Source organism: Protopterus annectens, chromosome 6.part0 (genome assembly GCF_019279795.1).
Source record: "Protopterus annectens isolate FY-2018-M chromosome 6.part0, PAN1.0, whole genome shotgun sequence".
Taxonomy (NCBI): domain Eukaryota; kingdom Metazoa; phylum Chordata; order Ceratodontiformes; family Protopteridae; genus Protopterus; species Protopterus annectens.
In genome coordinates this window covers 766,395,247-766,421,254 of record NC_056737.1, presented here as the reverse complement: position 1 = coordinate 766,421,254, position 26,008 = coordinate 766,395,247, and the positions used below count along the sequence as shown (strand labels likewise).

Sequence of the window (26,008 nt, the reverse complement as noted above, 5' to 3'; positions counted from 1 at the left end):
ACATACATTTCAGTTTCAGCCTTCATATCCTTCAGAAAATGCATGCTAACACAAATCATGTCATTCTAACATCTTTCTAAGTTTATAAGAGTAATATTTAAAATCTGTACCTATTTTTAGGCCTTTGCCCCCCCTCAGTTATTTTAGGCTTTGTCCAGATTTCCTGCGCTAAGTGGTTGAGAGATAAACAGTATCTACCTTTTGGCCTCCTTTTTAGAGAACAGCAAGGCCAGCCTAGCCTGGGGTGAGTTTGTGAATACCCATCCAATCATTTATTTTCCATGTGAAGGAAGATAATGTATCACATTGGTTAATTTGTATTAGGAAGTTTCTCTAGAATAAGTGCAGGGAAGAGCTTTGCATCGCATGGATAGGAATCCTGTTTCAGAGAAGGGGCAGCTTCTGAGACGCATACCTGTCCTTCCAGCATGTCCTACTCACCTACTCATGTTGCAGGCAAGGTTTAGGTGCTGTTTGTTTTGCAGATGTACCATCCATTAAGGCTGAATCAGAAGATGCCTTCTAGACCAAGCAGAGGTCACTTCTCAGCAGCCTGGAGAAGACTGAGAATAACGGCAACACTTTGAGACGGTCTTGTTTTGTATAGCTTATATTCTTTTTGTGAGAAATTATACTTGATGATTGGTCTCATGAGGACAGAGTAGAATGGAGCAATGACATCTTTGGACCTGGATGTTATACCCTTGCTTATGAGTTGTGCAACATGGAGTAATGTTCTTAACACTGTAGACACATGATGGCCAAAGGCCGAGTCACTGTCTACATGTGTTTCCAAATCCCTGACTACTGAGTCTTCCTTAGGGGTGTATTATCAGTGTAGTAATTTGAAGGGGTGCCATCTTACAGAAGGATACTTTTATGCACTTAGCATTGAATTTAAGACTCTGGCACCATTTATTAGTCTAACAGAGGAAGTTAATCACAAATACATTTATAAGTGATTAATAACAATGAAATAACCAATTGAAATAATCTGCATTTTACATTGGCAACCTTAAAGAAGCGCTTCACAGAAGCGATACAGAAACTGAGTATCTGATTAAACTTATAATTAAAAATATGGACTAACAGTACATCAAAACATTTAGACTGTTTAGAAAAATATATGTATATTACTACCAAACTTATTAAATAAAAAAGAAAATATTAAATACCCAAGTAAAAAATAGAGTATAAAATACGCTAAGAAGAACATCAAACAAAACATGTTCGCATTCACAAACTAGCAAGGAGGACTTCATAACTAAATCACTCATGTTACAATCAATAAAGAACTTCTACTGTAATATTAATAATGTACATAGACACGAATAGGCACAATAAATGCTTATCATCTTTTTAAAGAGAGCCACCTCAGGACACATTTAATAGATAAACTATCATTAATGCCTGGAAAAATGTGTGCCCTAGTTCTTATCTGCCACATAAGTTCATCAATTTCTAACAGTAACTGCCAAGCTCCTCCTCTAATGTCAGCTTCCCTGTGTTATAGAATTACAAATCTAAACTCATATCTATCATGCTTGGAACAATGCTTTGCCAAAGCATTATTAACATCTTTCTTAATAATAGCATAATGATGCTCGTAGATTCTTTGTTTAATTCTACGCTCAGTTTTCCCAATGTAAAAAGCGTTGCAGAGATTGCACAGTGCAGCATATATAACACTTTTAGTCTCACAATTATAGTTACTACTAACCTTGTACACTTTGTTGTTAATAGAGATTTGGTTACCAACCTTAATATATTTGCATTGGGCACAGGAACTGCATTTAAACATACCATGAATCTTATTAGAGCCTGGCTTCTTCTTCTTTTCTAGGAGGCACTTTAAATTTTGGCCTCTCCTGTAGGAAATTTTTGGGACAACACCTAACAACTTAGACAAAAATTCATCATTTCTGATAGTGTCCCAATTCTTATTCAGGACTTCCTTTATGAGCTGGTAGTCAAATGAGTACGTACACAGGAAACTAGTATGATACCCTTCATTATTAACATCTTTATTACGACCAAAGTCGCCTCCACTTGCTACGTGACCATCTAAAGCTTCATTAACATTATGTGTGTGGCTACTTAACAAGGGTATAAAATGACCTCCCCTGCGTTTGGAAGTGACCTCATTAATGATGCTGGTAACCAAACTATTGGGGTACCCTCTATAGATGAACATGCTTCTTAACTGGCCACATTCAAAATCATAATCACATTAATCTGTAATCATTCGGGCAGCTCTGATGATTTGCCCCTTGACCACTGCCTTTTTCTGATGATACGGATGGTTACTTGCAAAATGTAAGAAGGTATTTGAATAAGTTGGTTTCCTGTAAATTAAACTCTTAAATCTACCATTCATCCTATCATTAACCAAAAGGATGTCGAGATAATTTATTTGGGTTTCTCCTACGTTATATGTAAATTCTAAGAAATCAGTAAACTGTGTAATCTTAGTAATAAAGGCTGGAATAAGCGATTTATTCCCCTTCCAAATACAAAAAATGTCATCCTGGTACCTTGTGTACCAGGTGACATGATTTTGAAACAAATCATCCACAAACAACATATTGTTTTCCCAAAATGCCATAATGGCATTTGCAAAGCAGCCCCCACAGGGAGAACCCATAGCAACCCCAGATTTTTATAAGTAAAACTGGCCCTCAAACACCATGAAGTTATTGGTCAACACTATTTCCAATAATGTCTCAATTAGATAAATAGTGTTGTCACTGGCCTTTTTCATGTACATGAATTCTCTGACCCAATGAATTCCTGTTGCTTGGGGTATTACTGTGTACAAGTCCTTAACATCTATTGTCAAGAACAGTACATCAGCTGCATATTCCAATTTATTTATATTAGCCAGAATATTCCATGAATCTTTACAAATCTGGGGCTCGCTCTCAATGAAAGGTTTTAACACACTGTCAATATACTTAGCACATGCGTAAGTAATTGACCCATGGCCATCAACTATGGGTCTAAAGGGGGGGGGGGTTGTTGCCTTGTGGATTTTTGGAGAACCAAATAGAGCAGGTGTTCTAGGGGCAATCATAGACAAACACTGGTACATGTCTATATCAATAAAACCTTCGAGAAACAAATCATCTAACATTCCTCTAATTTTCTTGTGCACCACGTTGACTTTATTCAAAGTGACCTGAGTATAAGAGGGGGTATTGAGGTGCTTGAGCATATAATCAACATATATACAATAATCCATGAATACCAAGCCTCCCCCCTTATCCGGCTTCATTACCCTAATATTACAGTCATTAAGCATATTGACAAAATCATACTCCAAGGGTAAAATGTTGGATTTAGGTTTATGATGCTTATATGTTACTTGATTTTTAATAGCCCAAAAATCCACCTCACACATTTTTTCAAAAGTGTTCAAACCAGGATGGAGAGGTGGATTAAATAAACTGGAAACCCGTAAGGTTTTGACCATACTGGAATTATTCCCTGTTAACAAATTAAGGTTGAGCTTCGGGACAAAAAGTTTCAAATCAATGATCATGTTAACAATGTCCATACTTTTACCAGGGACAAAAGTTAAATCCTTTGATAGAAAATCAACCATATCCTGTTGAATGTCCAGAGCTGTATAGTTATATATAGTGAAATCACCATTGTTGCTTTTATGCAAATGAGGCTTAATGCCAAAACCTTGACTAGGGACTATCTCCTGCGTGTTCTTCTCCTGTTCCTTGAAGTGTTCTGCTGATAAGTTGACTGACGTTTGTTCCTCCGGCCATTGGTAACTGGCCGAAAACCCTGCTGGTTCTGAACATCCACACCTTGATTGTTATCAGAAAAATGGTTTTGTCTGTCATTACTAAGGTTGCTATCACCTCCATTGTTACTGTTATTGTTATTGTTGGTGAACCTTGGGCTTCTTCTTAGTGGTTGACCTTGTTCATTTGAAAAGTTACCATTGATATGAAGAGGGTTGGGATTGTCAACAAAATCATTCCCCTGTTGATTATTGCAATTATCGTTAGTACTTGTTTGGACACTAGAGGGAGGCTTAGGGTATGCTTGATTATTTGCATAATCATTGATATCCCTAGCTATTTTCTTCTTCTTAGTTACAAGAAGCTTGTTCATAGTTGCCTCTATACTAGTGTATATTCTGCAATATTCGTATTTATATCTTGGAAAATCCTTATCAGATTTAATCCCATGTTCAAGCACTTCCAACTCAGTTTTTAAAACTGTAATATCTTTGGTATAAAAATTGATGAGAGCTTGAAGAAATTCATGCCCCTGTCGGTCAAAGAGTGCAATGAGTTCACTGTAAAAGGATGAAGTACTGGTTAAGCCAGCTGGATATCGCCACTGGCGTAAACCTTTTGGAATGATCTTATTATGAATGCATTCCTCTAAATAAGAAACCTCGAGCTGTAATTTTCTACATTTATACAACTTAATGTCAAACTCGTTAATATTACGAGATAGAACATTTCGCACTCCCTCATTTAAGTCATTCGAGGGCACACTGGAGCTGCTCTGACCACTAAAAAAGTTGTTATTATTAAGAAATGTGGACATAGTGGGAATAATATCATTTTGAACTTGAGAAGCATTAGAAGGGCACCTTGGAGGCATCAGCTGACCAGTTCCTCCCTGCCGATTAACATCACAGGTAGGCGCGCTATCAGTGTTATTGTTTGCGCTCCTACCTTCTGCTGTATTGTCGGGATGTGCCTCACTAGTATTCCGACCAGTTAATCCAACTCCACGCTCATCACTATGCCTCCTTGCTTCAATGTTCATGCCCGGCATGTTATTAGTACCAAACGCATCCACCTTTTGAGTGAGAGATTCCACTTGCCCTAGGAGGACCTGTACTAGGGCGGTGAGGTCGCCAATAGCGTTATCCTGAATGCCACGAGAATCCTCCTGTTGCGTGAACAAACTTTGAGATGCCGCTCCGGTCATATTCGCCATATTGCACAAATTCCACAAACTCAAAAAAACACAGAACGAAAAAACAGTTAAAAGCGAAATGACACTATAAGAGCCGGCAACTTTAAAATAAAACAAAAATATTTAATAAACATTAGTGCTTTCAGCGAAGATAGTACTCCGCCTTCATCAGACAAACAGAGGAAGTTAATCACGAATACATTTATAAGTAATTAATAACAATGAAATAACCAATTGAAATAATCTGCAATTTACCTTGGCAACCTTAAAGAAGCGCTTCACAGAAGCGATACAGAAACTGAGTATCTGATTAAACTTATAATTAAAAATTGTTATTAATCACTTATAAATGTATTCGTGATTAACTTCCTCTGTTTGTCTGATGAAGGCGGAGTACTATCTTCGCTGAAAGCGCTAACGTTTATTAAATATTTTTGTTTTATTTTAAAGTTGCCGGCTCTTATAGTGTCATTTCGCTTTTAACTGGTTTTTCGTTCTGTGTTTTTTTGAGTTTGTACCATTTATTAGTCTGTATAGGCCCTCTTGGCGGATGCTTGTGTCTTGGGGTGGGATTGAATGACTACACATAATTTTCAGTTGTCTGTGAATTTGGTCAGCCAGAGGCCTCTGATGTTAGGCCTGACTTCAGAGAAGTACATGACAAACAGGAGTGGCCCCAGCACAAAGCAAGGAGTGCTAGTGACTGGCCTTTTTCTGGGGCTAGACTCCTCCATCTTAACTTCTTGGGTCCTGCCTGTAAGGTAGTTGGCTGTCCAGTGGGCGACATAGAAGTTTATATCTAATTCAGTGAGCTTGTCTACAATGCTTATGTGGGGAATTCTGTTGAATGCCTTGGCCAGGTTGAGTTAGGCAGTATGCATCATTTTGCCCTTATCCATTGCTTTTGTGACCTTCTTTAATAAGTCCAAGAGGTTGAGTAGGCATGGCCTTCCCTTGACAAAACCAAACTGAGTTGGATTCAGTGTCTGAAAGTTTCCTATGTTGTAATGAACCTAACTCTCCAACATGTTTTATTTATCTGCTGGAGAAGACTGAAGTTCCTGTTTTTGGTATTTATGGGACTTTTTAATTTGTATTCAATAGATCAAGGACCACTGGGTAGCTAAAAGGCAAGGAAGGCCAGAGATATACAACTCCCCTCAGGAGTATAGTATACTGAATAAAGGGACAGTGGTTCCATTTTTTTCCTGGGAGCTTAGGGTTTTTAAGCCAGTGATCTTTTAGTTAAGAACCTCTGGGGTCTCTCTAGTTGTTTGCTATGCCTAGTGAGGTATATTCCAAAGGGAGCATTGTTTTCAATAATTTGTGTAATCAACTCTGAATATAAGGAGACAATGAAATCTTTAGATCTGGATGATATTCCTTTGGCAATTAATCTGTAAAAAGTAGAAGGACTTTCTGACTACTGTTAGTACATGATGATCAAAGAAAAGGCAATTATTGACCCACGTTCCAAGGTCTCTATAACAACATTCTCATTGGGGATTGATGTATTGTCAGTGTTGTATGCTGGGGAGGGGTTGTTTATCAAGGAGATTACACATCAAAATGGGGAAAAAGATAAACTTGTTAAGGGATACCTTAGCATAAGAACAGATCTTAACAGTGCTTAGGGGTGCTTAGCAAAACCTTGCTAAGGACACCCTAAGTATTGCTAAGATCAGGTCTTATACTAGGGGCTAATGATGGACAGTGACGACCAGCAAAGAACAACAGAAGGTAAAACAGCTTTTAAAAGCTGTTAAAACTTCAGTCTGCTACTCTTATAAATAAAACATGGCATAATTTGGTATCTTAGCTTCTAGAGGATGTGTACCTTCTGCCAGATGAGCACTTCTCGACTGTCCTTGATTATGCAGGATGTCCCCAATTTTGCCTCATATTTTTACCCTATTCCATCATAAACATGTTTGATTTTCTTATAAATCACTGAGGATTACAGTCAGTCAATATCACCAGACATTAGTTTTATACTTAATATTCAGAAAATGCAAGCTGATGCAAAACCTGTCATTCTATTAACATTTTAAGTACATTTGAGCAATATTTAAAAACTGTTCCTAATTTTGAGCCTTTGTACCCCCCCAACTTATTTTTAGATTTGTACAGAATTCATAAGCAAAAAAGTTGAGGTATGCTACTATCTGTTTGACAGTGCTCAAGCAAGTGCTTTACCAGCATTCAAGTGCTTTACCAGTAAAACACTTCATGTCCCTACATTTCCTCTTTCTTTTTTCTGTAACTAGTAGTATGTTCAGCAGATAAAGCTCTATGCACTACAACGAATTATGGTTGGGTCTCCAACCATAACCCTCTATTATATGTTCTCAACATGGATACCAAGATTCACCTCTTGAGGTGAATTTCTTGTCATTCATATCTCAAACACACAATAAGATAGTTATGATCTGAGATCTGATCATAATCCTCTATGGCAAAATTAGATTACATGGTTAGGTGCATTTGTAAAGGCTACTGAAACTGACACAAATTATGTATAGCTAACATATGTAAAATAAAAAGGGGCAGAGTTATGTTAGTTATACAAATGAGATATGCTAGCAAAATACATATACGCAAGTGCCTGTACATCACAATTAAAGGAAAAGTATTATTAGTTGTGTTGAGCAGTTATTTAGTAGACAAGTAAAGCTTATCCTTATTCGACATTTTAAGGCTAAGTTACCACTTAAATAATTTAGATTTTTTTGAAGCAGACTAGGTAGACACATTGCTTTGTTTGAGGGAGGCTACATAGAATACGAATGAAACATGAGAATAGAAAGTAGGGATGGGAAAGAGCTGTAATGCTCTGAAAAAGCTAATTGAAAGAGATGGCATTAATAAATCAGAATGTGAGAAGGGGTAGCAAGTAAGGGGGATGACTAAGTATGAAATAAAACAAAACTTATGTCTGAGTATGGGAAACATTTACAACTTCTTCTTTGCAGTAGGAATTGCAGAAGTAGAGACCTAAAGATTTTTTGAGGTAGTAGCTTAAAAGCAGTTAGGAGTCCATCCCATGTTGCATGGACAAGAATAAAGCATCCAAGATCACAAGTTTTCAGTTTGTTTGAAGATGTTTGCAGTATAACCAGCCTATCACTTTGTTTTTTTCCCCAAACACCTTTACTGAATTATCACATGTGACATGGGCAAATTTACATTCAGATAAAAGTAGTCAAACTATATTAACATAAGAAACATTATACTTCACATATATTTCTATATATCCTAGAATCTAAGCAATATTACATAAATTATTCAATTCCTGTTTTTTTTCTTTTAAACAAGAAACATCTTCAATAAACCATCACTTACTACATAGGCAATCATACATTTATATAAATGAAAACAAACCACACTGACAAAATCCTAGTTGGATGCATTTTACATTACAAACCATACTGACACACTTCCAATTGCAAACATTATACGTCACTTATAATCTATCCAATCTTTCTCACTCAGACATTATATAGCTCATTTAAGTCCTGCTGTCTTTTAGGCCTCATTCCTCCCTTGTATGTATTGTTGCATCATTTTGCAATTTTTTCTTATGCAGTTTGCTCCTACCCTTTTCTAAAGATCTTAATTCCAGTTGTTTTATTTCTTTTACTATATTCAATACTTCCAGTATAGTTGGTTTAGATTTTGATTTCCATTTTCTAGTAATTGTTTTTTTGGCAGCCACCATTCTTAGATACAGCAAGGCCTCACCATGTCTAGGCAATTCCAATTCTGTGTCATAGCTCAGAAAAATCATCTCCCTCATCAGACCAATTTGCCAACCCAGCATCTCCAAAAGTGCATCCCACAGGGAATCCTTAAAGTCCATCAACCCACTGCACTCCCAGAAAATATGTTCCCAATTATCTCTTTCTTCCCCTTCACACCTCCAACATTTACTGCTTACCTTAGGAAAAATTCTCTGGAGTCTACATGGGGTATAAAATATCTATGTAAACATTTCCAGGCAAAAATCCTAAATCTTCTAGATTTTGTTGCATATTTGAGAGACATACATATATCTTCCCATTGTTTCATTGTGAATTGCTTATCCAACCTCTCTTCCCAATCCATTCTAACATCCTCTGATTGATTCTTATAGTTATGGTGTAATATTTTATATGCTCTACTAATTATTCCTTTTTTAATGGCATATTCTGTTCTATATTCTATTAAAAACTCTACCAGTGCTTGTCTTTCATTTAGAACCCTCCTATTTCTTTCTGTTTGCCTATACTCTGATATCAATCCCTGATAGGGAAGGCAATCTCTCAACTGCAGTCCAAATAAATTCTTGGTGTCTTCCCATTCTACCATCTTTCCCTCTGTAGTTATTTGCTCCCAATACCTTGGTTCCTTTGCCAGTTTTCTCCAATAAATTCTGGCCCCCCTCTTGCCTATTGTTTGTATCCATAATTGCAGTCATCCATATTGGCAGAATCTCCTTTCTACATTCCCATGTTTGTTTTGTTCTTAGAATACTTTCTGCTACTTTATAAATATGATATGCGTTATTATTGTTCTCCTTAGACCCGCATCCAAAATCCCAGTCTCTCCTTGTTTCTTGAGCTCCCCCCATGTTTCATCATCATCCCTTTCCACTTTTAATTATAGTTTTCTGCTTGTGGTATGTATAGGAGTCTTAACTGTGTAGCTCTGAAATACCCCATTCAAACTGAGTAATCTCAATCCGCCCCATTCTATTGGAAGGATCAGCTTATCCCACTTGACTCTTGCCGTCTTCCCCTCCCAGATAAAGTCCTTCAGCTCTTTATTAATTGCTACCCACAACATCTCCTCTGGTTGATAAAAATATGCCTGAACTGTGTATAAGACTAATGGGACCAAAAACAATTTAACTGCTTGTATCTTACTATCCATATCCATATAACAAAGCTTCCATTTTTTCAGTTTTGTATTATCTTTTGTTTAGTCTCTTCCCACACATCCTTAGCTGCCACACTAGAATAATTTATAATCCATACTCCTAAATACTTGATTTTATCATGTCACCATAAATATGGGTATTCCCGAACCAGTTCATGTGTGGGTACATAATTTACTGCTATTGCCTTTGTTTTAGCTTCATTAATTTTGTACCCCGAGTAGATCTGAAACTGTCTCAAAATGTTCCACAACACTGTAATGTCTTTTTCTGGTTTTGTCAGGTACAAAATGATATCATCTGCAAATAAAGCCAGCTTTTCTTGACTACCATACCAATTATATCTCTGAATTTCTGAACCCCTTATTTTCTTTGATAATGGTTCTAAATATAATGCAAATAATAAAGGGGAAAGAAGACAACCCTGTGTGCTTTCTCTGCTCAAGCAGAAATTATCAGAGAGGACCTGACCACTTTAATTTTTGCCTCCGATCCCTCATATAATCTCTTAATCAACCTTATCATTTTTTCAGGAAATGAAAATGCTTCCATTGTCCTGCTCATAAAGTCCCAGCTTACTCTATCACATGTTTTCTCTGCATCAAGACTCACTGACAACAATGGTATTTTTTACATTCTGCTTCCCCCGGATCATCAATGTTCTGTTAATTTTGTCAAATGTTTGCCTCTCCTCCACAAAACCACATCGATCCATATCTATCAGTTTTGGCATTACTTTTACTATTCTTTTAGCTATTATAGACATGAACACTTTATAATCATGGTTTAGTATTGGAATGGGCCTGTATGAAGCTGGATCTGATGGATTCTTACCCTCTTTAGGTATTACAGTTACCACTGCTTTCTTCCAGGATGGTGGTACTTCTCCTCCTCTTCAGATATTGTCAAACAAAACCTTCCAGATCTTTATCAGTTTTTTTCCTCCTAGCTTCCAAACTTCCACAGGAATACCTTCTATTCCTGGAAACTTTCCTGCAGACCTGTTATATATCATAATTTTTATCTCATCTCCTCCTTTCCTAACTGTTAGTAATTGAGCCTCATCTACCTCTAACCTTGGCATATTTAATTCTTCCATAAACTTTTCCATTTGTATCTTTTCTTGATTTTCATATTTCTCTACTTTATAGAGACTCTCATAGAATTTCTGAAATATTTCTAATATTTCTACAGGATCTCTTGTTACCTTCTTTGTTATAGGTTCCCTAAGTTTGGTGACAGCCCTTTCTACTTTCTGTTGCCTGAATCATTGTACTAAAAGTTTTTGTGCTCTAGAGTTATCAGAAACAATAGCTTAACAGCAATATTTCTAAGCTTATGCATATTATCAATAAAAAATAAAAAAATCAAGGTAATCCCTTATTTTTTGCCTAGCAGTCTGCAGTTGATCCTCTTCTGTTTCTGTGAGACCTTCCCTATTCTGCAAGTACTTTCATATTTGTCAGTCCATCTAAATAATTCTTGTTACTCCTTAATCCTAGCTCCTTTCCTTTATTTCCACCCTATTTTTAAACTACACCTTAATTTTATCTCACTCCCTAGCTATATTTTCAGAAGAAATTTCTATCCTCTTTAACAGCTCCTGAATAATCTCTACTATCCATTCCTTAACCCCCCCCCTTTTCAACAGATAGGTGGGAAAGTGCCAATGTCTCATTTTTATTTCATTACCCTGTGTTTTTATTTTAGCTATTATTGGCTCATGATCTGAAATAGTTATTGGGTGGATATGAAGACCATCAATTAAATGCACATGTTCCTGTGAAATGTAAATTCTGTGTAGCCTAGCCCAGTTTTTATATCTTAGGGAATAATATGTAAATTCACTTTGAACTCCTATTACTGAATTAACATCTTCCATGCCAAATATTTTCATACATTTCTTCAAAAATCTACCCTCCTTTGCTATATTTTCCCTTCTGCCCCTCCCCAGACACATCCTCACCCCTGCAAAACAAGTTCCAGTCCCCACCTATAAGTAGTATTCCTTGCTGAAAACTGATTATTTCTCCCAGCATTTTCTTAAGCTCCATTACCGCAGTTTTAGGTGGAATATAAATACATGCCAGCTTAATCCTTCTCCCTTGCCAGTAGCCCCTTAGTACTACAAATCTACCATTGTTGTATTTTTCCCTCTTCTATTACTATTGGAGTTCCTCTTGCAATTAATATAAGTATTCCTCTTTTCCTTTTCCCCAGGTATTCTGCTGTATAACCATGCTGAAAACCTTTCTTTATCAAATTCACATGTTCACTTCCAAGTGTGCCTCTTGTAGCATAGCTATTTGCACTTTACATTTTTTAATACAGTTCACTACTCTTTAATTTTTGGATTAGCTGTGAGACCATTAACATTGAAAGACATTATAGAAGGAATCATATTCTTGAGGGATTATTATTCCCACCTTTTATGTATAACAGCTTTTTTGTTACGTGTCTAGTTCCAGCTTTTGTGTTACATGCATGCACTGTTTGGTAGGTTAATCTTTTATACAACTGTCTCTGGTCTTCTCCATTAGAGCCTGTGGCACATCTTGCAGAACTTTTTGTGTAGTAGTCTGCATTTGTTATGTACTCCAGAGTTGGTTCATTAACAATCCATTCTAACACATTAACACAGATTACAGGTGGTGAAATTGGCTGAAAGTCCAAAGCTTTGTTTGGTATACCTAACTCAGGAATAGGTACAGAAGGTCCAGATTTCCAGAATGTACCGAAAGCATAATAAGAGCATTAGTGTCTGAGTGCTGAGTTGTGGGTCATGCAAATATGTTATTGGCAATGTTTAATGAACTATAACCTGGTGACTTGATTATATTTGTCACTAGAATAGTGCTGTTTTTAGAACTGACATAGTGATATAAACATTTCTTGTGGTGTAGATACTGTACTAGAAGTTATGTTCCCTATGATCCACAGGTATTTTGGAGAATTCTGTTTTAAAATGTTCTGCAGTAAAATTGTGAAGAACTATTAGAAAAGGTCCAGTTTCACTGAAGGTGTTGTTCTACCTATCAGTCATGCAGTTTATTTCCTTGCAGAAAGTCCTTGGAACACTTAAGCACTTGGTCAGCCTTTGTTGCAGATAGCCAGACTTTGCTATTTATATAGTTTACTTAGGTTTTCCTCCCTAGTTTGATATAATTTTTCTTCTTCCAATCCAAAGTATTTGCACTGTTGCCAAATGGTATCACATTATTTGAATGACAGATCTAGTGTTGTGGGCTGTGATTCTGACCATTTGTTTCAATTAATATACAAACATAATTGCATTTATTTAAGTGTGGATGGTAAATGTGCACTGATGTGCTTTGAGTAAAAACTTTTTCCTGCTGCACCAATGTAAGTTTTACATTATTCATCTACAGATCAGCATTATAACCACAGTCACATGTTAAAAGGGGAAAGGAAAATTTCACAAACCAGAGTCCAAATAATAATGAGATCACCTTTGACTTAGGTCATATCTCAAGCAGAATTAGACATTTCAACAATACGCACATTTGAACTGTCATACCTTTTCCCATTGGCAAATGCAATTATATCCCATTTTACACATTTTTTTTTACATGTTACAGTTCAACAAAAGGGCATGTATAACACAGTTTTATCTTTAAAAAAATATTTGCACACTTTTTTATTTAATTCGATACAACATCAGTACCAGCTGGGACTCTTTTCATGCAGCTTCCTTTTCGGGGATAAAACAGTTAACATTTTTCCCAGTTTATTACAGTTCTCTCACATCTCCCTCCTTCGTCTCAGGTAAGTTTTGATGAGAAACATTCAAAAATAAAGTTTGAGGTATAAATACAACTTGTGTTATACTCCGACAAACTTTTGTTTTGAATTCCCCTCTGAATGTTTGATGACAGGGTGTAACACTTTTGCTATTTTTACTGGGCATCTATTTACAGTGTTAGATAACTCTGTTGTTTTTTTGTTTATCGATTGGGTCCCTCTGTCTACATGGTGCTGTACTTGTTGGGAACACTTTGGATTTATATATTGTCTTAACAACCTTTTGATATGATCACAAGTTTTGCAATACCCCTTTAGGTCTTTCTTAATGTCTGACCAATAAAAATGTTTTGCTTAAGCCCTCTCCCACACTGTGTATGCTTTATACATGTGTGACCTATAAAGGAAATAATATAGCATATGACTAGAAGTGCCTGATGATAGGCCCTTGAGAATACCAGCTGCTGTACATATTCTTCTTCTAATGTCTCTTTAGGAGTCCACTTTCTAACAACCTATTTTTCTCAACAAACAGTCTGTGCTGTAGTGGATTGAGAACCTCCTTAGCTGTCTCTCTCTCTGTCTGTCTCAAATTTTGTAAACTGGTGTTAGAGATCTGTGCCTCCCTTAACTTTCTTAGTATTTTAAAGTCTTCTCATTTATCCTTCTAATGGAAATCCAGTATATTTTGACAACGGTATCTCAGATTTAGACATATTGTTACCAGTCATTTCTTCCTCTTTACTAATTCCTCCAAGAGGAGGTCAAGTACCTCTGACAATTGTAGCTCTGTGTTAAGCTTTTCACTGCCACTTAGCTGTTCTTCTGAAGTGACCACATTTAAAGCTCCTGACTGAGGATGGAGACTAGTTGAGTCTCATCAAAGTCCTTATCTGTTAAAGTATCTGCTGGGATATTACCAAATACTGTCTGCTTGTCAATGTGCTGCACTTGGCAGTCTAAATGGATCCTAGCCATTGGCACCTGAAAAGGTTTCCAGATCATGACTCTTACCAGAGTGTATGGTCCAGGCAAGTAATGTTTCTCTCAAACAACTGCAAGCTTGACAATTATTATATCTGATGCAATATCCATTTTAGCAACTCTCTAGCCTTTAAACAGCCAAGTTGTGTCTGAGCACAGGAACCTGGCAGGGGTGTCCACTTTTCCCTTTGTTATTTGTGTTATATTAAGAAGCATTTACAAAGAAAATAGATTCATAAATTCATATCATTGATATGGTGGTCAAGAAAGGTTGGCTTTATTAGCAGTTGATATTATTTTGTACCTGATGGAACCAGCAAAGGACATCTCACTGTTGTGAAACATTATGAGACAGTTCTGGGATTTTTTTGGATATAAAATTAATGAAGATAAAACAAAGACTATAGCTATAAACTATGTATTCACACATGAATTGATTCAGCCAGATGCCCATATTTTTGCAGGCATCAAAAAATGAAGTATTTAGGAGTACAGATTAAAAATAATTCTGTTATGTCAGCTAAGGATATGTGGGAAGAGACTAAACAAAAGGTAATACAAAAATTGAGAAACTGAAAGCTCTTGTCTGTGGATATGGATAGCAAGATACAAGCAGTAAAAATGTTTTAGTCCTTTTAGTCTTATACACAGGTCAGACATATTTTTATCAACCAGAGGAGAAGTTGTGGATAGCAATTAATAAAGAGCTGAAGGATTTTATCTGGGAGGGGAAGACCGCAAAAGTCAAGTGGGATAAACTGATTCTTCCAATAAAACAGGGTTGATTGGGATTACCTGATTTAAAGGGGTATTTCAAAGCAACACAGTTAATGCTCCTATACATAGCACAAGCAGAAAACTATAATTCACTGTGGAAAGGTATGATGGTGAAACAGCGGGGAAGCTCAAGAAACAAGGACAGACTGGGATTTTGGATGCAGATCTTTAAGGAAAATAACAAAAATCATACAGGATATTATATTCATAAAGTAGCAGAAAGTATTATATGAGCTAAGCCAACAAGGGAATGGAGAAAGAAGATTCTTCTGATAGGGATGACTGCAATTAGGGATACAGACAATAGGCAAAAGGGGAAGGAATTTATTGGAGAAAAGTGGCAAAGAACCAAGTTATTGGGAGCAAATAACTAGAGAGGGTAAGGTAATAGAATAGGAAGATGCCAAAAAATTATTTGGATTGCAGGTTAGAGACTGCCTTCCCTATTAAGGATTGCTATCAGAGTACAGACAAAGAGAAAGAAATCAGGGGGTCCATCAAAAAATAAATAATTAGTACAGCATATAAAATATTGCATGATAACTATAAGAATCAATCAGAGGAGGATAGAAAGGATTGGGAAGAGAGATTGTGTAAGCAATTCACAAAGAAACAATGGGGATAGATGCACATCTCCCAAATATGCAACAAAATCTAGACGATTTAGGATCTTTGCTTGGAAGTGTTTACATAGATATTTTTATACCTCAACTAGACTCCAAAGAATTTTTCCTCAGTTAGACAGTAAATGTTGGAGGTGTGATGGGGAATAAAGAGGTAACTGGGAACATATTTTCTGGAAGTGTAATGAGTTGGTAGACTTTAAAGATTCCCTGCAGATTGCTTTGTGAGAGATACTGGGTGAGCAAATTGGTGTAACTAAGAACATGAGTTTTTGAGCTATGATACAGAATCAGAATTGCCTAGTCATAGTAAGGCCTTGCTGAGTCTAATTATGGTGGCTGCCAAAAAAGCAATTACTAGAAAATGGAAATCGAAGTCTAGACCAACTTTACTAGAAGCAGTAAATATAGTAATAGAGATAAAACCACTGAAATTCAGATCTTTAGAAAAGAGTACGAGCAAATTACATAGGAAAAATGGAAATTGTGGGAATAGTACATGCAGAGGAGGAATGAGGCTTAAAAGAAGGCAGGACTTGAATGAGTTATGCAATGTTTGACTGATAATGACTTAGTTGATTATAAGTGATGTTTAATGCTGGCCACTGCAATTATGTCACCATGGTTTGTAATGTGTAATGTTTGCAACTGGAGTTGTATCAGCATGGTTTGTTTTCATTTATGTAAATGTAAGATTGTCTATGTCATATGTAATAATTTAATAAAGATGTTTCTTGTTTAAAAAAAGGAGACTCCAAAGAATTTTTCTATAGGTAGATAGCAAATGTTGACGGTGTGATGGGGAAGAAAGAGGTAAGTGGGAACATATGTTTTGGGTGTGTAATGAGTTGTCAGACCTTAAAAATTCCCTACAGAGTACTTTGTCAGAAATTCTGGGCAAGCAAATGAGTGTAACTAAGGAGATGATTTTTTTAGCTGGGATACATGATTTGAATTGTTTAGACATAGTAAGGCCTTTTAAGTTTAATTCTAGTGGCTGCCAAAAAAGCAATTACTAGAAAATGGAAATCAAAATCTAAACCAGCTACACTTGAAGTAGTGAATATTGTAACAGAGATAAAAGAATATGCAGTGGGATCTTTAGAAAAATGTAGGAGTAAATTATATAGAAAAAAATGGAAATTTGGGAACAATATGCAGAAAAAATGTTTTGCAGGAGGAATGAGGTTTAACAGAAGGCAGAAACTGGACAATTTATGTTATGTTGCATTGATTATACAGCATATAACAATATATATTATGTATAACATTTGTAAATGTGAACTTGTTAATATGTTTTTTGATTATTTTCATACAAAATATAAATTTGCCTATAATAATTTAATAAAGGTATATAAAAAAAAAGAAAATTAAAGAAAATAAGCAGTTTGTGGGCATTTGTGAAATGTGGTAAGTATTTTGTGCATTTGTGTGTGTGTGTTTATCTGTTTGAATGAATATGCATAAGGTGGGCATATATAGAACCAAATGATGTCTGCATAAAGTTTTTTTGTTATTTTCTCATTTAAAAATTGTATATTGTGGGATACGAGTGATATCTTTTTAATGGAATGATTTTATAACTAAATTTACTACAGAAGTTATTAAGTTTGAAAGAACAAGGAATAAGAAGAGAGACAAAGAAGAGAAGTTGTTTTATGACAGAGTGTATTCCTTTTTTCTAGGAAATCGTGGACTTTATGATTTGTGAAGAAATGGGATATGACATTTGATGAAATTTTGCATAAAACGTGTTTTTTTTTCAATATTGTTTTGAGCAGAATTGTACAAAGTGTGTAATGCTGCTTTATTTTTATTCACATAATTTTTATTTTGATTGATGTTGTGTGTATTTTTATAACAAAGTTAATGACATTTGAACCCCTGTTCTTCATTGACAGGTGTCATGGAATCTTCTGTATCTGTTACACATCAATTCAGGCACATGGGACCTCATTGTTTTACTGGGTACTATCTCTATGTACGTGCAGACCATTATCATCCAACTATGTGTCTGTTGCCCATTGATTCCCTATATTCTAGCTGTTGTACCCAATATTACCTCATGAGGGATCCCCAGGCTGTACTGAAGATTAGCCTAATTTCTGCCTATATTCAGTGATGACTGGAGTAGGACAAGATCTGACAAAAGTAATAGGCATACAGACAGCCATATGGGGTGGATGATTTTTATTTCTAGCCATTTCAGCCTAATGTGCACAAGAATTCCACAGTACTGTCCCAGTGACATATGTACATTTCCATACATGCAATGAGATGTGGCTACTGTACATGTGCAGTTTGATGGTGTGTACATCTCAGTTCATACTGTTGCATGCTGCAGTACTCATCTCCTCAGTGGGAATGGCTGCTTTCCTTTCCATAAGGTAGGTATGGTGCCACCAGTCACTGACTTTCACTATGCCTAGTCATCTTCTTCAGTGTCCAGACCACTAATCAATCATAAAGACAACCAGACTAGATCTCCATTTAATGTCTTGTCATTAGATGGCATCTCAAGAGTGTAGCACTTTCCCATGTGGAATAACACTCTGTGCTTTACAATTTTCCCAGCATCAAATTAAAGTGTGCTGTGTTCTGAGCCACTGTCATTGCAAGCTTTGCTATTTGGTTGAGCAAGATGTTTTTATAGTGGCTTGGCCTGGCTTGTCTTAACACTTAAGCCTGGATTACGTTAGCTCTGGCTTGTATACTCTTGTTGCATATTACAGCACCTATGTTCAAACAGTTCCCAGGACTGTATTTTGCTGGATAATGTACACTCAGCAACCTCATTAAGTTGTATCTGTTTTTATTTTTCAGAAAAGAAAAATAGAAAAGATCATGATAGTTATGCAGTTTGGTGTCCCTAAAGAGCATGCTAAGTGAAGAATTATATCAGACTTGTGACTGACAGGTGTCATATTAGCTGTGCTGCTACTTAAATTTTCCTGGTAAGCAATACAGTCACAAACATCACCAAATACTCTGGTGAAAGTAAGACAACAACAAAACAAATGCAGATACAGTAAACTAAACAGAACTCATGGAATACAATTGTTGGTATGAAAAAAGTATATTTTACAGCATATTTTTATCAGATTAGGGTTCATCATGAAAGTACAGACCAAGATGCACCTAATCTTTCCATTTCCTTATCTTCTGGCTAAGTTGTAGTGTACACAAACTACATTTCTTTCTTTTATTCATATCTCCTTTAATCATTTTAATTTGTTCTTCTGCATAAAGGCATAACATAGCAGCAATTCTGATTCTTCCTGCAGTGCAGATTGTGTCCCCAGAATATAAACCATGCTTCATATAGGCTTTGGTTACTAATGGCTTGACCTTACTACCCCTTTAGGAAGAATGTTTTAACCATCTGGAGCCCTTTCAGCAGACTGATTCCTCGTTGTTCCTCCTCCTTTGATCTCCCTACTTTTTAACTTTGGTTGTGTGCTCTGGTCTTCTACATCTCTTTTTTGAAAACTAGTGCCAACCTGGACTGTATGACTTTGATAAATGTAGTTTGAAATTTCTATCGCATGCTTTCCTCTACTTCTTTATTCAAGGCTGCACATGTTAAGCTTTTCCAGACTGTCTTTACACAGTTTCTAGTGAAAATCATGCACTGCTTTTGCTGCCATCCTCTAAACTGCCTCTATCCTCACTATATCCTTATGATAAGCTCTTAAGAACTGCATACAGTAAAGCAATTACTAAAAAGTGGAAATTAAAGTCTAAACCAACTTTTCCAGAAGTAATGAATATAGTAACAGAGATAAAACAACTGGAATTGGGAACTTTAGAAAAGGTTAGGCACATAGGCCCAAATTACATAGAAAAAATGGGAACTGAGGGAACAATACATGCAGAGGAGGAACAAGGTTTAATAGAAGGCAAGATCTGAATGAGCTATATAATGTTTGACTGACAATGACTGGATAGATTATAAGCAATGTAATAATGTTTGCAACTAATAGCCAAACTGTAGACACTGCTGTAAAAAACAAACTCAAACGAAAATCAGCAACCAGTCCAGGAAACTCCCACCTCGATGAAAAATATGATATTCACGAAGCACCAAGCAGTTTGTATAAGAAGCTCACAATAAGGTATCACAAGCACCACACAGTTTATTAACGTCACAAACTTCTTTAAACACGTTTTCATCAGACTCGACTTCATCAGATAATACTTTCTACCAACCATTCCTCTCATTTAAATACACCTTGTAAATTAATTAAATAATAAACACATTAAATTAATCTAATTAATGAACAAACACTCAGTCCTATATATAATGGCACATAAAAACTATTATTAAAATACAGTTAAAATGTTAAACCACATTTTTTACTAATAAAATAGTATTAATATATATACTAATATTACATGCACTCTCTGTATGTGTAAAATAAAATACTATTAAATAGAAGAATGACAACTTATTCTTTCTTAACATACTCATACCTGTACTCAATATATGTTTCCTTCTACACTGTTTTTAAAAAATATAATGTATGTTGTGAATATGCAAAAATATGTATATATATGTTCTGATATACCAAGACTGAATAAATAAATACACATTCCTAACCTACAATGGGGTAAATATTTGTAATTTCATATTATATTTTCCCTGCATTGATCTTTAAATAAGGTACAATAGAAATAAAATCAAAAATCATAATAATAAAAAAATCCAGTAGCTTTAATCCCCCATTGCACCCCCAACTTAAAAATCTGGAATCCAGGATTGAACAGAGGATCCGTAGGGAGCTGACCCAGGCTAAGTTTACCCCTAATTTGAGTAAGGAAGAGGTAGATCTACTGTTCGAATTAGGTCACAATCCATCCCTTAGGGTCATGGAACCAGATAAAGGAGTGGGTACAGTACTTATGAACCAAATACTATATGAAGAAAAGATGCATAATATTTTACATGATACTGGTAAATATATTCCAGCATCTATCAATGAGATTCATATTTCATACAAAAAAATTGATTTGGCGCTTCAGGACCTCCTGGATCAAGAAATCATTGAGATTGATGCATATTCCTATTTGGTTAACTCCAATCCAAGGGTACCCACTACATTTGGGGTACCCAAAGTACACAAAAATGTAGAAGATCCTCCCCTTAGACCCATTGTAGCGGCACAGGGGTCTAAAACCCATAACATTTCAAAATTTTTGGATTGGAAGCTCAAACAGTTATGGGGGAGACAGGGGCATTTATTAAAAGACTCTTGGGAATTCCTAAGAAAAATTAAAATGAATTTATTTAGATCAGATATTATTTTTTGACTATAGACGTGGTCGACCTTTTCTCAGTTATTCCATCTGAAACAGGTTTGCTTTGGATGGAAGAAGCCCTTTGGGAATGCCCGGGGGTCACTAACAATGATGTTCATTTGGTAACTGAGTTATTGACCTTGGTTTTGGAAAACAACTTTATATATTTTGCAGGAGAGTATTTCAAACAGACCACTGGGGTATCCATGGGAGCCAATTGTGCTCCCACATATGCAGATCTTGTTTTATTAATATGGGAGAAAAAATTTGTTCTAAACAGTGTATTTTCCAAATATTGGATTAATTATTCCCGGTTTTTGGACAATATTTGTATTTTTTGGGTAGGGCCAGTGGAAAAAATTGATGAATTTATTACTTACATCAATACCACTACTACATTCTTAAAATTCACTCATGAAATTACTTTTGATAGTGTGAATTATTTGGATGTTACACTCAGTAAAGAAATACAAGGGTTTCAGTCCTTTATTTACAGGAAACCCACATTTTCGAACAGTTATATACATTATTCGAGTACACATCCTAGGTTTCAAAAAAGGGGTATTTTGAAAGGACAATTTGTGAGGGTATCTCGTATGACTTCCAATGACCTGCAGTTCAGTTTGGAATGTGACAAATTGTCTTTCATGTTTCAGGATAGAGGATACCCTATTGCTTTGATTAACGATGTAAGGAACAAGGTACAAATGGCTAGACCTACCAGATTTTACCCAATTTTGGGTAAAGAGAATATAGAATCTAGTAACAACAATGGAGAAGTTGTTCCTTTTTCTTTTGATAATTTCAATTTAGCTTTTATTACTGAATATAGTGCCAATGCAGGGTACATCCATAAAATTATTGAAGGAGAATGGAAAAATTTCCAAGACCTTACAGATTTAAATAACCTTAAGGGTAAAGATGTGAAAACTATATTCAGGAAGGGTTTTAACATCAAGAGGACTTTAGAACAAGAAGTTCATCAAGTATTCTCCAATGGTCAGAGGAAAGGGACATTTAGATGTGGTAGGTGTCCTCAATGTAAACACATAGCAAACACAGAATACATATATTTGGAGAGTAGGAACAGAAAAATCATGTCAAAAAGATTTTATAATTGCAACACCATGGGGGTAGTATACCTGGCTATTTGCCAGTCTTGCCAGGCATTTTATGTAGGCAAGACGGAACGACATTTAAAAAGGCGTATTTATGAACACCAGTATGAAATTCAAAAATGCAACAGTAAAAATGCATTATTTAGGCATACCACAACATGTGATGGGGCCAAGTTCATGTTTTTTGTTTTGGAATCTGTTTCCAGGGATGTTCGGGGTGGACCATGGGAAGCCAGGCTGGCCCATAGGGAGACCTATTGGCAAATCTTATTGAATTCCAACAAATTTCCTGGATTAAATGATTTTATTTCTATTGTACCTTATTTAAAGATCAAGGCAGGGAAAATATAATATGAAATTACAAATATTTACCCCATTGTAGGTTAGGAATGTGTATTTATTTATTCAGTCTTGGTATATCAGAACATATATATACATATTTTTGCATATTCACAACATACATTATATTTTTTAAAAACAGTGTAGAAGGAAACATATATTGAGTACAGGTATGAGTATGTTAAGAAAGAATAAGTTGTCATTCTTCTATTTAATAGTATTTTATTTTACACATACAGAGAGTGTATGTAATATTAGTATATATATATCAATACTATTTTATTAGTAAAAAATGTGGTTTAACATTTTAACTGTATTTTAATAATAGTTTTTATGTGCCATTATATATAGGACTGAGTGTTTGTTCATTAATTAGATTAATTTAATGTGTTTATTATTTAATTAATTTACAAGGTGTATTTAAATGAGAGGAATGGTTGGTAGAAAGTATTATCTGATGAAGTCGATTCTGATGAAAACGTGTTTAAAGAAGTTTGTGACGTTAATAAACTGTGTGGTGCTTGTGATACCTTATTGTGAGCTTCTTATACAAACTGCTTGGTGCTTCGTGAATATCATATTTTTCATCGAGGTGGGAGTTTCCTGGACTGGTTGCTGATTTTCGTTTGAGAATGTTTGCAACTAAAATTATGCCAATATGGTTTGTGATGTATAATGTTTGCAACCAAAATTATGTCACTGTGGTTTGTTTTCATTTATAAAAATGTACGGTTGCATATTTTATTTGTGATAATTTAGTAAAGATATTTCTTGTTTAAAAAAAAAGAACTACATATAGTACTTCAAATAATGTGTTTTACCAACTGCCTATACAGGGAGAGCACAGCACATTTTTTTACTATTATTGTTTCTTCCTGTGCATTTCAGTAGTCTGCCATCCTTACTTGCTATACTTCCACATTGCTTGTTTACATGTAGCCCATCAGATATGCCTACTCCAAGTGTCATTTTCATTTTACTTCCCTAGATAAAATGAGCAACCTATACCATATCCAGGTACCATTATATTAAACCTTATGATCTGATGTTGTCAGTCTTCATTTATCCTTGACTGATGGGCTTGGTTCCGATATCTGAACCAGCTCTGTCATTACTACAGCTCATGCCAGCCAAAAACTCTCAAGCGTAAGCCCTACCCAGAATGCTTTTCTCCTAGATAGCTCAGATCTTGTTTGCTGCTTCCAGAGACAGATGCATTTGCCAGAGCTCTCAAGCTAAGACAGTTATTTGTAATTTTATATTTTATTAATATCCCTTCCCTCTATCTGATCTCTGCCCCCTACTTTTAGTAGATGTGGTCTGTACTCTGTTCTACCATTGTTAGTAGGTTCCTGTTTCTTACTAATTTAATTTAATAATAATAATAATAATAATAATAATAATAATAATAATAATAATAATAAAATCTTGCTATTTTCCTGCTTTCCCTCCCTATCTTGTAAGAATGTGGGAGTGGGTATGTCTGACAATTCTCCTTGAAAAAAGTGTATTTTTGTTTTTTGTTAAAAACTAAAGGTCCTCCTGTTTTTTGAGATGTGCCAGAATACGGCAGGAGAATCCATTTTTATGATGGTCCTTTTCTTGTTTTGTTTCAGTTTGAGTGTGGTAGTTCCACATTCAGCTCTGCCAGTGACAAAGAGATAACTTTCTAACTTTGTTTTTCAGAAAGACCTCTCTTTGTATATGAGATTAAGCTTTTTCTTTTTTAACTCAAAGGCCTTCTCTGGTGCTGACAAAAAAAAAAAGAATGAAATGTTTCCCTCACAGTCTTCTATTCTGTTTTAACAGACATTTAGATAGTTCGGTGGCACCTTCTTCCTCAGCACCATTTCCTAGAAGGCACAGAGCTTTAGTTCATTAAGTTCCTCTGAAATGACTGCTTCTAAACATAGTGCTTCAGTTCCAACAATACCTTGGAACCAATAGCTTTATTGAAATTTTCACCTTCGGAACCAAAGGACCTGTGGTTCCGAAACAACTACAGGATAAGGCACCAAAACTATCAGAGTGGAGCTTCCCATCAGCGCCGATGAATAACCCTCTTTGGCACTGACTGTGTCGGGTCGGCACCTATTGACCTCGATCCAGCTTAGCAGCTGGACTTCTGTAAATATGTCCCTTGAATTTCAAACTGATTTGTACAAGATGTTTGTGTTACAAATGTATTGGAACTATATGGCATGTGACTATCAAACTGATTTGCACAAGTTCTTATCTTGCAACTGTATTAGAACTGCATGGCATTTGACTTTCAAACTCATTTGTACAGCTACCTATGTTAAAATGTTTTTAGACTCCTATGGCATTTGAAAATCACAATTCAAGTGTAAAGTTGCTATTGCTGAAAGATATATCAACAGAGCTTCCTGCTGCACAGGACGGAAATATACATGCAAGTAGTAACTGGATTAGAACGTTTATGTTTCTACAGTCTGGAGATCTCTCAAAACCAAGCCTGTTTGACTCCAGGGAGCATGTGTTTACTCCATTTATTTTTTCAAAGTACCCCTGCACCTCAGGAATCAGTGTAACTATCTTTCAGCACCCCATTATCTCCTCTTTTAGTGTTTCTGTTTGCAGATGAGCTTATCCATTTTTTGATTTCCCCAAAATTAAAACAAAACATTGTAAGTAAAAAAAGGGTAAAAAGCATACCCCTGATTTACAATTAATACAGTAAGTTTATTCATTCAAGCCTATCCTGTTAAACCTAAGCATTACTTACTTGCAGGTTTCTTGTGTGTGGTTAAGCCCTGCTGCGCTCGGGCTCGCTCCACACTTCTCCCTGCTCCCAATTCCCACCCACCCTCACTGTGTCTACTTTTATAGCCACTATACCACTCCCGCTCCAGCTGAACCAATCAATAATCCTCTACATAGCCTAACTCATCCCACTTCCACCACTCCTTTTTTCCTATCCGGACCAATCAGTACTGTACTGTGTACTCTACTCCAGCCCCACCCCTCCCCCAGTAGGAAATATCCAACCTCAAAATCATGAGGGTCCTAGGCCTACAGTACCAACATAGCCTCCAACCATGATACCATACAAAGTATTGTCACTACTCTCTCTGCTATCCCTCATGCTATTTCCATATTTCCTCTTCCTTTATGAAAGTCAGTCTTACCTAGGATTTCACCACCCAAAATCTCAAACCAGCCCAGATGTATCTACTAATACAGGCTACCCACTAGTTACAACTATTACCAACTCCTTA

General features: G+C 35.9%; 1 protein-coding gene across 1 annotated transcript; it reads right to left on the bottom strand.

Moving 5' to 3' along the window:
- Positions 1 to 3,702: 3,702 nt before the first annotated feature.
- LOC122803892 (probable basic-leucine zipper transcription factor E) lies at positions 3,703 to 4,974 on the bottom strand. Its single transcript, XM_044073575.1, has one exon. It carries the CDS (start codon positions 4,972 to 4,974, stop codon positions 3,703 to 3,705), a length of 1,272 nt encoding a protein of 423 aa, XP_043929510.1.
- Positions 4,975 to 26,008: the final 21,034 nt, after the last annotated feature.

Coding starts and splice junctions, on each gene's coding strand:
- LOC122803892 (XM_044073575.1), bottom strand. CDS start 4,974: ATGGCGAATATGACCGGAGCGGCATCTCAAAGTTTGTTCACGCAACAG.